At 55.5% G+C, this 12,202-nt stretch overlaps 1 protein-coding gene across 3 annotated transcripts in view; it reads left to right on the forward strand.

The window, feature by feature from the left end:
• Positions 1-12,202, forward strand: part of LOC137456745 (polycystin-1-like) — a 90,831-nt gene that overhangs the window by 55,536 nt on the left and 23,093 nt on the right. For 2 of the 3 annotated variants that reach the window (XM_068168339.1, XM_068168341.1), the window contains exons 16-24: positions 251-397; positions 3,720-3,863; positions 5,076-5,355; positions 6,242-6,458; positions 7,304-7,454; positions 7,927-8,079; positions 9,492-9,636; positions 10,371-10,973; positions 11,408-11,564. In XM_068168339.1, the coding sequence (XP_068024440.1) occupies positions 251-397; positions 3,720-3,863; positions 5,076-5,355; positions 6,242-6,458; positions 7,304-7,454; positions 7,927-8,079; positions 9,492-9,636; positions 10,371-10,973; positions 11,408-11,564 (1,997 nt within the window). Of the gene's footprint in view, positions 1-247; positions 398-3,719; positions 3,864-5,075; positions 5,356-6,241; positions 6,459-7,303; positions 7,455-7,926; positions 8,080-9,491; positions 9,637-10,370; positions 10,974-11,407; positions 11,565-12,202 lie in introns of all 3 variants that reach the window. The other variant, XM_068168340.1, reaches the window with a different exon arrangement.

Genomic DNA, 12,202 nt, shown 5'->3' on the forward strand with positions numbered 1-12,202 from the left:
AGGTCCCTTCCCACCCCAACCCTTCCATGATTCTATGATTAATTGCTGTAAAATAAAGAGTCTGAAGCTCACCTGAGGGCATCCTACATGCTGCTTACTAACCAGCTTGCTGTTGTCCACACACCACCTCGTCTGTGCAGCCCCTGTGGCGGCTTTGCGCAGCAGGGTCTGTGGCAGTGGCTGTTGTGGACTGACCTGATGTGGACCCTTACCAAGGAGGGTTTGAAAGTTCTTTTCTCCTTGCAAGCAGAGCTCGGCTGCAGGGTGCTCTCTGAATTTCAGTGCCAAGGAAGGAATTGTCACAATTTCCAAAGCTGCCTTAGAAGCAGATGTGGAGTACACCTTCGACCTCACCATCAGGAAGGAGGGGATGAGTCCCGAGGCCACCAACCAAACCGTACGTACCGCGGGCAGCTGCCACCTCCTGTCCTCTGGGCCTGCTGTGGCCACTGCAGCTCCACAGCTCTGGAGCAGAGCGTTGCTGCCTCAGGACCATGCCCAGCCCTGGTGACTCCCAGGCTGTGTCCCCCTGGCCCCATCCAGAGCTGGTGCCCTTTCAGCTGGGGGTGTGAAAGCAGCACTGCCTCCCCGCAGCAGCCAGTGTGGGGAAAGCAGACTTTAGGCCATTGCTGGGGCTCCATAGCTGATCCTGTCCAGGCCATTGGAAGGAGCAGACATGGCCAGGCTGGAGGTGTGGGTGCAGGGAACCTCATGAAGTTGAACAAGGGCAAGTGTAGAGTCCTGTACCTGGGGAGGAACCTCCTGCAGCAGGACAGGGGAGGGTGACCTGCTGGGAAGCAGCTCTGGGGAGAAGGACCTGGGAGTGCTGGGGGACAACAGGTTCTCCATGAGCCAGCAATGTGCCCTTGTGGCCAAGAGTGTCCTGGGGTGCATGAAGAAGAGTGTGGCTGGAGAAGGGCAGCCCCAGAGAGGATCTGTTTAATGCTCAGCAAGAGATAAAGGCTGGGGGGCAAGAGGCTGGGGCCAGGCTCTGCTCAGTGGTGCCCAGGGACAGCACAAGGGGCAGGGGGCACAAACTGGAACCCAGGAGGTTCCATCTGAGCAGGAGGAGAAACTTGTTTGTTGTGAGGCTGCTGGAGGCCTGGAGCAGGCTGCCCAGAGAGGTTGTGGAGTCTCCTCTGGAGAGCTTCCAACCCCCCCTGGGCAAGCTGCTGTGGCTGCCCTGCTGGAGCAGGGCTTGGACTGTGGGATCCCCAGGGGTCTCTTCCAGCCCCCCCATGCTGGACTCTGGGATTTCCCTGGTTTCATTTTACGCTGCCTTCGGCAGCTCTTTTCACTTGTCCTGCCAAGTCCTTTTGGCTTCCTACTTCCTTTAGACCTTGTGTTAGTCCCTGTCTGTGCAGAGTCTGCGCTGGTGACCCAGCCCTGCACAGTGCTGGCAGCCAGTTCTGTGACTCTGTGACCACCAGTCTGCTGTGGGAGGACAGCTCAGGAGTCCAGGGGTGGTAGCTCCGTCCCTGTGTGCAGGGCTGGGCCCTTCACCTGTCACAGCACCAGGCTCTTCCCTGACTTTTTCCCCAGAGGGAGCTTCCCAGGGACTGTTCACAGTCTCTCTCCTCCTGGATGTTTCCTGGGGAGGTTTTCCTTAAGTGCACATTGTTTGTGTCACGTTGAGCCTGAGGCTGAGCTCATCTGCAGGCTGACAGCACTTCTGGCTTATGTCAGAGGCATTCGACGTGGTGCCTTTGGCATCAGAGATGGAGTTAGCCTGGAAGTGGAAACTCTTACTGCCTGTGTTTGAAACCAAAGCTGGAGGATGAAAGGCGAAAAAAATAGCCCTAAATTGATAGTCTTTCCAGGACATTCTGTACTATCTGGTTTCCATGCCTGAGCACAACACAGTGATTCCAGTGCACAGACTGCAGCAATGAGGGAAGCTTCTCTGTGCTCCACCTTGGTGAGGCCACTCCTTGAGTCCTGGGGTCAGTTTTGGGCCCCTCACTCCAAGAAGGACATGGAGGGGCTGGAGCAGGTCCAGAGAAGGGCAATGAAGCTGGGGAAGGATCTGGAGAACAGGGCTGGGGAGGAGCAGCTGAGGGAGCTGGGGATGTTGAGCCTGGAGGAGGCTGAGGGAGACCTCATTGCTCTCTGCAGCTCCCTGAGAGAAGGTTGGAGCCTGGTGGGGGTTGGTCTCTTCTCCCTAGTCTCAGGTGATAGGAGAGAAACTGGCCTGAAACTGTGTAGGTTCGAGATGAGGAACAATTTCTTTGCTTCAAGAGTGGTCAGGGACTGGCACAGGCTGCCCAGGGAGGTGTTGGAGTCCCCATCCCTGGGGTGTTCAAGAAACTGTGGCCATGGCACTTGGGGACATGGTTTGGTGGCCATGGGGGTGTTGGGCTGATGGTTGGACTGGATGAGCTTAGAGGCTTCTTCCAACCAAAATGATTTGATGCTTATGGTTCTTTTACACATCTGCCATATTAAACAGTGTCTCCAGGGCTGTCTTTGGGTTCAGAATATTCCTTATGCCAGGGCAGAGGGCTCTGCTGAATGCTGGCCAACCTCATGTCCTGGGGATTGCAAGGAATTTAGATCAAGTACAGGGATCAGAGCTCAACAGCCACGGTGTGTGAGCCACCAGAGCTTGTGAAGCTCTCCTCTCCCTGAGTGCTTGGCCAGGGAGGTGTGGTGCACATCTCGAGATGTGCAACTTAGGTCTCAACTACAAGCCTAGAACAATGCTGGTTGGACTCAGTGACCTTTAAGGGAGCCTTCCAACCAGCATCACTCCATAGTTTTGTGACTCTGATTTCCTGCTTCTCTGAACACACCACCCCCTGAAAAAGGTGGTTCCTGCAGGCTGCACAGTGGGAGCTGGCTGTCTTTGTCACCTTCCTGCCTCTCAGGGACATCATAGGCAGTGTCACAAAGGATGATGGTGATGATGGTTCTGCACAGGCAGGGCAGGTCCTGAGGTATGGTTCTGGTCTGAGGTCAGTAGATTAGCATGGAGGCAGCAGGACCATGCTGGGTTTGAACAGGGCAGCACATCCTCAGCAAAACCCAGGCTCTTGATCCTGCTCTGGACTGGAAACACTTCCCATTTAGCAACCTTCCAAGTCAAGGACAGGGACCCACAGTCTCACACTCCTGTGTCCATTGCAGATGTGCTCTGTCCCCACCAGGTCAGTCACTCCACATCTGCAGAGGGAGGACCAAGAGTTTGGCCCACAAGAAACAAAGGAGAGCTGCAGTTCCTTCCCAGGGCAGGTGCTCACCAGCTGTGTGGGCTTTCCTGCTCCCAGTTAGACTGCTCCTCTTCTCCAGACTCAGACATGGATCCCCTTTCTCCAGGGCTGACAGCTGTCCTGGGATGGTGGGAGCAGCAAAGTGCTCCAGTTAGCTTCATCCCAAGCTGGACTTGCTGGCAATTCAGCACAGGGTACTGGAAGGACTCCCTGGAAGTGATTTCTCTTGTTAAAAAGTATAAATTAAGGAAATCCAGAACTACCTGGGCTGGCCCAGCTTGGGACTGTGTGGCTTTTGCAGATGAGTAGCAGGAGAACTGGGCAGAGTGAGACAAGTGAGGCAGCTTCACCCTGAAATCCTTTGGGAATCCCTTTCAGCTGTTCCCTTGCACAAACTGGGCTGGTGCAGAGTGATTCCCCTTGCAGAACCAGGTGCTGAGAGGTCTTCTTCCCTGTTGGATAGCTGTGTTTTTGTCTCAGGCTTTCTGATTGAGGCTCTTACTTCCCCAGGTATTCATCAAGAGGGGGGGCATCCCCATTGTGTCCCTGGAGTGTGTTTCCTGCAAGGCTCAGTCTGTCTATGAAGTCAGCAAGAGCTCCTATGTCTACCTGGAGGGGACCTGCCAGAACTGCCACGACGACTCCAAGCTGGGGGTAAGGTCATCAACAGCATTGGGCTTTGCTTCATCTTTGGTGGGCTTCAGAGAGAATGGGAGAGTTAGAGAGGACAGGGTGGAAAGAGCTGTGTGGGAACTAAAGTCCTGGACCTAAAGTGCTGTAGCTGCAAGGAGGGGGAACAATCTGTGAGCATAAATGCAGCAGCAGGCTGGGTCTGGCTGAAAGGAGGCTGACACCTGGCTGGTGCTGGCCTCTTCATCCCAGTCTCTGGAACTGGCTACAGGACAGGCTTGCAGAGTCACAAGTTTAGAAGAGGCCCTTGCCTGGTGTGCTGTGGGGCTCCCACATGCTGTGCCGTGTCTCAGCAGCACAGAGGATGCTGGGAGAGCCTGTGAAGCAGGGTCCCCATGTCCTGTAACCTCTGAACCCCTTGTGAGATGTCCAGAGCTTCCACTTGCCCTGGATTGTGACTGTAGGCAGCAGGACATGGACTCGTGGCCTGTTAGTGCTCCATCAGTGCCTGCACCTCCCCCAAGGCAAGGCCTTGCTGTCACTTCCCAGCCAAGGCCAGCACTGACCACACCAAAGCCACTTTTCTTCCTAGGAGACATCTGCAGAGCATTTTCTTCTGCCTGCTGCTTGCTGGCTCATTCTGGTGGCTGAAGCAGAGGTGGTTCAGTCTCTTCTATCTCCCAAATCCCTCCCTAATTACAGATTCTGCTCCACAGCATCTCTGCAACCTGCTGAGCAAAGTAGGTCTCAGAGGTGGCAGTCCTGTGGTGGCAGCCAGCCTGTGTTGCTCCCAGATGCCTGGATGGCATTTTCTGGTTGGCTTCTCACTGCTTCTTGTTATCCCAGCTGCCCCTCAGTGCTCAGAGCAGTGACCCTGCAGCACAGGGTCAGCCTGCAGCACATGACCCATGGTGTCCCTTGGAGACTCCACCACTGCTTAACTTATTTCCTCTGTTTGTGTCCTCTATCATGAAATCTTCTGCTGGAGGGTGATGTAATCCCAGAGCCCAAAGTAGATCTCACAGGGGAAATATTCCCACCAGACAGTTTGGAGAGGTTCCAGTCCTTGTTGCTGTAGCACACAAGCCTAAAAGCTGAATGATCAACTGCAGCTTTGGCAGCCTCTCCCCCTGGAAATCTGCTCCTGGATCAGAGGCTCAGCCGAAAACATTTTAAGGACGTAACTCCAGATTTAAACCAACCTTCTCCTGTCTTTCCCCCACTTCTTCTCCACAGAGATGGGCAGCACATAGCTTTAAAAACAAGTCCCTCATCCTGGACAAGAGAACCACCTCCACTGGTGACACAGGAATGAACCTGGTGCTGAGGCAAGGGGCTCTGAAGGATGGGGAGGGCTACACCTTCACCCTGCACGTCACAGACCTCACCACAGGGGAGCAAGGCTTCGCCTCCATCGACCTCCTCCCCAACCAGCCACCGGTGGGAGGCTCCTGCCAGCTGTCTCCCAAAGGCCCCCTCAAGGCTCTGATGGCCAAGGTGCACTTTGAGTGTGCAGGTGAGAGCGCAGGGACAGCTGTGCTGGGCACCTGCCACCGCCTCCAGCTCTGCTCCTCAGGGTCAAAAGGTTCTCATGAGCAGCATGTCACCAGCTGCCCTGCTTCCCAAAGAGAGACCCAAATGATTGTGGTGTTGGAAGAGATCTTTAAGATCATGAGGGACCTGGGGGTGTTAGCCTGGAGAAAAGGAGGCTGACGGGAGGCTTCATTGCCCTCTGCAACTCCCTGCATGGAGGCTGGAGTTAGGTGGGGGTTGGGTTCTTCTCCTGAGAAACAAGGGATGGGAGGAAAGGAAACTACAACTAAGGAAACTCTACAACTACCTGAAGGGAGGTTGTAGACAGGCAGAGGTTGGTCTCTTCTCCCAGGCAGCCAGCACCAGAACAAGAGGACACAGTCTCAGGCTGCACCAGGGGAGGTTTAGGCTAGAGGTTAGGAAGAGGTTCTACACAGAGAGAGTGATTGCCCATTGGAATGGGCTGCCCAGGGAGGTGGTGGAGTCACCATCACTGGAGACTTGATGGGGTGCTTGGTGCCATGGGTTAGTTGTTTAGGTGGCTTGGATTGGTTGATGGGTTGGACACAATGATCTTGAAGGCCTCTTCCAACCTGGTTTATTCTGTTCTATTCTAAATCAGAAATGGCCTCAAGTTGTGCCAGGGGAGGGTTAGGTTGGAGATTAGGAACAGGCTGCCCAGGGAGGCGGTGGAGTCCCCCTCCCTGGAGGTGCTCAAGAAACCTGGGGACGTGGTTTAGTGGCCGTGGTGGTGCTGGGCCTGTGGCTGGACTGGATGATCTCTGAGCTCTATTCCAGCCCAAGCCATCTGTGAGTGTGGCAGCTGCAGCCCCAGCTGTGCCCCTGCCCACTCTGGCTTTGCTCTGCAGGCTGGCGAGACTTGGAGGACGCGGAGGGGCCGCTGGTGTACATGCTGCTGGTGTCGCGCCGCAGGCCTGGGCACTACCACGAGTTCTGCGTCTACAAGGGCAGCCGAGCCGAGCACGGAGCCTTCCTGCCGCCCGGCTTCCGCGACAGCGGCTTCCTCGTCTCCGTCTCTGTCCTGGTGCAGGACCAGCTGGGTGCCACCGTGGTGGCCATTAACCGGTGAGCCCCACTGCTGTTAGGCTGGGCTTGGCCAGGCTGGGCTCCTGGGGAGGCTCAGCAGAAGGAACAGAGTGTGGCTCATTGCTCGACAGGGAGACACTGCCCTGAGTTGCAGCTTTCCAGACCGCCTTCATTCGCTGGTGACACCTTGCTTTGAAGGCATCCTCTCACTTTGTGGTCTGTGCCCCACCTCCTCTGCATCAGGAGCCCTTAAAGCAGAGGGAATTAGCTGTGCTGATTGAGAGGCTGGGGCCAGACTCTGCTCAGTGGTGCACAGGCACAGGGCAAGAGGCACAAATGGGAACCCAGGAGGTTCCATCTGAGCAGGAGAGGAAACTTGTTTGGTGTGAGGCTGCTGGAGGCCTGGAGCAGGCTGCCCAGAGAGGTTGTGGAGTCTCCTCTGGAGAGCTTCCAACCCCCCCCGGGCATTGTGCCCCTGGGCAAGATGCTGTGGACTGGATAATCCCCAGAGATCCCTTCCAACTCCCCCATTCTGTGAGAGTTGGTGGCCCCAAGCTGTGGTGCTGTGGGTGGCCTGGTGTCTCACTGCTCATGTAGCCAGGGTGGGGACCTGGACTTACTTTCTTCTCTGGGCTCAGTGTGTCCCCTCCACGTGCAGCTTCACAGAGCAGGACTAGTGAGGACCCAGGCTTCATGTCTGTGATGTTCCTCCATAGACCTGCTGCAAACTGGGCACCAGCACAAGCATCAGCAATCTTGTCTCTGTTGTTTAACCACCTTCTTCCCACCTCATCTTCCTTCCCAGCTGAAGGGCAGGTTCTGCCTTCTTCCCCCTGCTCCATTCGATAGCAAGAACTTAACCCCAGTGCCTCTTCCCTTGGCAGCTCCATGGAGATCAGCTTGCCTGAGGGCTTTCCCAGCCTCTCCTACTGGCTCTACAACCAAACTGACACTGTGCTCCAGGGCTTAGTGAAACAAGGGGACCCTCAACAGGTCATCGAATACTCTCTGGCCCTCATCACCATCTTGAATGAGGTAAAGCAGCTCTCTGCCCAGGAGGGGCCTCCAGGAGTGTTCTTTGGCCAGGTTCTCCAGCAATGCAGTGACATGACTAATGCTGCAGCTTTTGATGTAAACCCATGGGTGTGCATGCTGGGAGCTAGGCTGGAGCAAGGCCCAGGCACCAAAAAGAGCAACAAGCTCCAGACAGACAGGTGACCAGGAAAAGCAGAAGGGTTGCAATGTAAAACAGAGGTCCCAGAGCAGGTGGTGGCCTGGGTGTCTCCCATGCAGCTGCTTTTGTGTCCTCACCCTGAGAGAGCTTTTCCTCATTGTTGCCAACCTCAAGTCTAATTCTGCGTTTAGAAACAGAAAACTTGGCCCAGCTTCCTCCACCTCCTCCATGCTTCCCCTGAGCACCCACCCCACTGTGGCTCAGCAGGCCTGGAAGCTCCCTGGAGCTGCTGAGGTGTTGCCCTCCCTGACCCTGCCTGGCTTCCCTTCCCAGTACGAGCGATCCTCGCTCCCGGAGCCGGCGGCTGGGAAGGAGTTGGAGCTGCGGAGCTGGACACGGAACAACATCACCGACACCCTGAACGCCCTGAGCGTGAACACCCTGGATGACATCCAGCAGATCTCCGCGGCCCTGGCACAGTGCACGGTGCGCTGCCCGTCACCCCTCCTGCTCCCCGGCTGCAGACGGATGTTCTGCAGTGCTGCTCCTGCTTGTGTCTCTCCCCCCTCACACCACGCAGCTATCTCTGGCTGCCGTCCTGAAGGTGACTGTGGTGGTGTCCTGTGTGTATCAGCTCTTGCTACTGACCACAGAGTTGGTTGGAAAAGACTTCCAGGCTGAGCCGGTCCAACCACAGGCCCAGCACCACCATGGCCACAGGTTTCTGGAACACCTCCAGAGATGGGGACTTCATCACCTCCCTGGGCAGCCTCTGCCAGCCCCTGACCACTCTTCAAGTGAAGAAAAAACCTCCTGATCTCCAGGGCTCTTAGAGCTGCCTTCCAGAAGCTGAAGGGATCCTAAAGGAAGGCTGCAGAGGAACTTCTCATCAGGGTGTCTAGAGACAGGACAAGGGGGAATGGTTTGAAGCTGAGACAGACCAGGGTTAGATTGGAGTTGAGGAAGAAGTTCTTCAGTGTGAGGGTGGTGAGACTCTGGAACAGGCTGCTCAGGGAGGCTGTGGATTCCTCCTCTCTGAGGGTGTTCAAGGCCAGGCTGAATGAGGCCTGGAACAGCTGAGTCTATCTGAGAGGTGACCCTGCCCAAGGCAGGGAGGTTGGGGAAGATGATCTCTGAGGTTCCCTTCCAACCTGAGCCATCCTAGGATTCTACAGTTAAAAGAAAAAAATAAGAGAAATAAGAGCTAGGCACAGGGTTATGGCAACAGCTTCCATGTGTTGCCTTAGTCCCTCCCATCCAGCTCAGGGAGCTCCAGGCCATGGCAAGAACATCCTGTTTGCTGGACACATCTGGGAGCAGAGGGAGGGACATCCATCATGCTGGAGTGGCAGGATCCCTCCCACAGCTTTCAGGAGTGTTTGGATACTGAAATGGATTCAGTAAGGGCTAAATCTTCCTTCCACTGGAGATAGAGTGGGTGCAGGAATTCTTCCCAGCATCCTTTGGTGGATTTGTGTAGAAAGAGTGGGTGGCCACAAAGTGCTGCTCCTGAGATGGAAGAGCTCACAACATGCTTGGTCCTTGCAAGTGAGCTCTGGGGAGCTTGGATGTGCTGCTCTGCATCGCTCTTTCCAAGCCCAGTGCTTCCTGCAGCAGAACTTGGCATGCCTGCCCAGGCCCTGGCCAGCTGTAACCTGAGGGGAGGTGGATGAAAGAGTCCCAGAGACCACCAACTTCTTGGCATCTCTTGGTGGAAGCAGAGCAGCCATGGCTTCTGCAGTCACCTGGCTGGGCTTGGAGAGAGCAGAGGTGGCTTTGGCAGGGCCAAAGGTGTTTGAGGATGGTCTCTGCAGCACTGAGCCACCTGAACTTGCTCACGGCTGCCTTCATCTGCCTCTGGGAGTGTTCCTTCTGACCCAAACTGTGTTCCTGTGCAGGTAGTGAGCAAGGAGCTGGTTTGCAAGTCATGCCTGACTAGGACCCTGAACAAGCTGGAGACCATGATGACCATTCTGCAAGGGGAAACTACCCAGGGCACCATGACACCGACCGGCATCGCCGACAACATCCTCAACATCACAGGTTGGCTCTGCTCAGGGAGCTGGGGGGGGCAGCTGACCAAGCCCCATGGGGGACAGGCTTTGCCCAGGGCTGTCCTGGCTTGGGCAGCTGTCTCTGCAGACATTCAGCTGTAACAGCTGTTTCCAGACTCACTGACACTGCAGGGAATTCTGTTTGGTAAGCAACTTTGGCTTCCAGGAGTGGCCCTTCCTGGCTGCAGTTTGAGGAAGCAGCTCAGGCTCACTGCAGCATCTAAGACCACTGTGTGGAACTTCACAGAAGCACAGAATGGGTTGGTTGGAAGAGACCTCTGATGTCATGGAGTCCAACCCTTACCCCAGCACTGCCAGGGCACCACGTTTCCATGACTGAAACCCCTCCAGGGGTGGGGTCTCCACTGCCCTGGGCAGCCTGGGCCAGGCCTTGACAGCCCTTGTGGGGAAGAAATTGCTTTTCAGTCCCAGGCTGTCCCATGGTGTGTGTGAGGGGTGCTCAGGGCCTTGCTGTGGCTTCTACCAGGCTGCCTGACAGGACTGGTGCTGTTGTAGCTGTCCACTGTGCTCCTTTGTCCTTGGAGGAGGCAGCTGTGTCCTGGGCAGGATGCTGCAGACTCCCTACACTCCAGCACTGGCACCTCTGCTACCCTGGCACTCCCACCCCTACCACTCTGTGATTTGATTCTGTGATCCAGACTGCAGCAGCTGTGGAGGCTATTAACCTCTTCTCTCTTTGCACCTTTCTTTCTCCCCTGGCAGGAGACCTCATTCATCTTGTCAACACAGTTTCCCAAGAGTCCAAGCCCCAGGAGCTACTCTCTGATGCCCACAATCTCCTGCTGGCTCCCAAAGCCTACAACCTGTCCTCCAGCCTGATGCGCATCCTCATGAGGTCTCGCGTGCTGAACGAGGAGCCCCTCGAGTTGCTGGGAGGTGAAATTAAGGCCACAGGCAAGAGGTCTGACCCCTTTAACTTGCTTTGCTATGAGAACACACCAAACTGCCAGTTCTCCATCCCCCAGGCCTTCAACACCACCCTTTCCAACCTGACTGATGTCATTCAAGTCATGTTCCAGGTGGACTCCAATCCTTTCCCTTTCGGTTACATCAGCAACTACACTGTGTCCACCAAGGTGGCCTCCATGGAGTTTCAGACACACACTGGGGTGCAGATCCCCATAGGGAGCCTGGACTCAGAAAAAGCCATCACTGTGATGGTGTCAAACAGCACAGATCCAGACAATCTCTCTGCTGGCACTGAAGTCATTGAGCCAAGAACTTCTGTGAACCTGATTGTGACAATGGAGAGCAACAACAGAGAAGCAGGGCTGCACTTCCAGCTCACTTACAGAGTCCTGAATGGTAGGGCCAGCTCCTTGTGCTCTTTGCTGTTTCTTCCAGTGGGAGAGGAGGGCTGCCAGGGGAGAGCTTGTGCATGTCAGGTACAGCCAGCAAGTTCTGTGCTGCATGACTGAGGTTCTGGCTGTCACAGGCATTGTCCAGTCCCCAGTGTCATCATTGGGGCATTCTGTCTCTGAGCAGCTTCTGCTTTCCCCAGCCTTTCTGTTAAACCCTGTTGGCACTGGAGGGACCTGGGCCCAGCTCTCCCTTAGTCATGGACTGTGGTAGTCTCTTCCCCAGGGGTCTTCTGAACTGCAGGCTGAGAGTGTACACTGTGGAAAAGATCCCTCCTGACTTTGTGTTGCTGATGCTTCTTCATGAGCATCCTCTGCTTCTGGTCAAGCCCCCCCTGGTGTTTCTGAAGGACTTTTGCTTTCTCTGCCCTCCCCACACAGAGCAGTACCTGGCTAGGGAGCCCGAGCCATTCATCATGGCTTATCTCCATCACGAGCCAGAGCCCAACCAGCACAACTGCAGTGCCTCCAAGAAAATTGGTCTGGATGCCCTGGCTGGAAGTGACCACAAACTCTACACCTTCTTCACCTCACCCAGGTAGGAGCAGCCTCTCTTGTAAACATTGCCATAGAATTGTGGAATCAGTTTGGTCAGAAGAGACCTTTAAGGTCATGAAGCCCAACCCTTACCCCAGTACTGCCAGGTCACCACCAAACCATGGCCCTCAGCACCACAGCTCCAGGGCTTTGAATCCCCTCCAGGGACTTCTTCACCAAAAGGGTTGTCAAGGCCTGGCCCAGGCTGCCCATAGAGAGGGGAGATGCCTCATCCCTGGAGCCATCCCAGGTCAGGTTCTCTGGGGCTCTGAGCAGCCTGCTGTGGTTGGGGATGTCCCTGCTGGCTGCAGGGGGTTGGACTGGATGATCTCAGGGGTGACCTTATCACTCTCTACTACTACCTGAAGGGAAGTTGTAGACAGCTCTCTTCTCCCAGGCAGCCAGTACCAGAACAAGAGGACACAGTCTCAGGCTGCACCAGGGGAGGTTCAGGTTGGATGTTAGGAAGAAGTTCTACACAGAGAGAGTGACTGCCCATTGGAACAGGCTGCCCAGGGAGGTGGTGGAGTCGCCGTCATTGGAGGTGTTCAGAAGGAGACTTGATGGGGTGCTTGGTGCCATGGGTTAGCTGTTTGGGTGGGTTGGATTGGTTGATGGGTTGGACACGATGATCTTGAA

Source organism: Melanerpes formicivorus, unplaced genomic scaffold (genome assembly GCF_026170545.1).
Source record: "Melanerpes formicivorus ecotype bairdi unplaced genomic scaffold, bMelFor1.0.p_v2 SCAF_135, whole genome shotgun sequence".
Classification (NCBI taxonomy): Eukaryota; Metazoa; Chordata; class Aves; order Piciformes; family Picidae; genus Melanerpes; species Melanerpes formicivorus.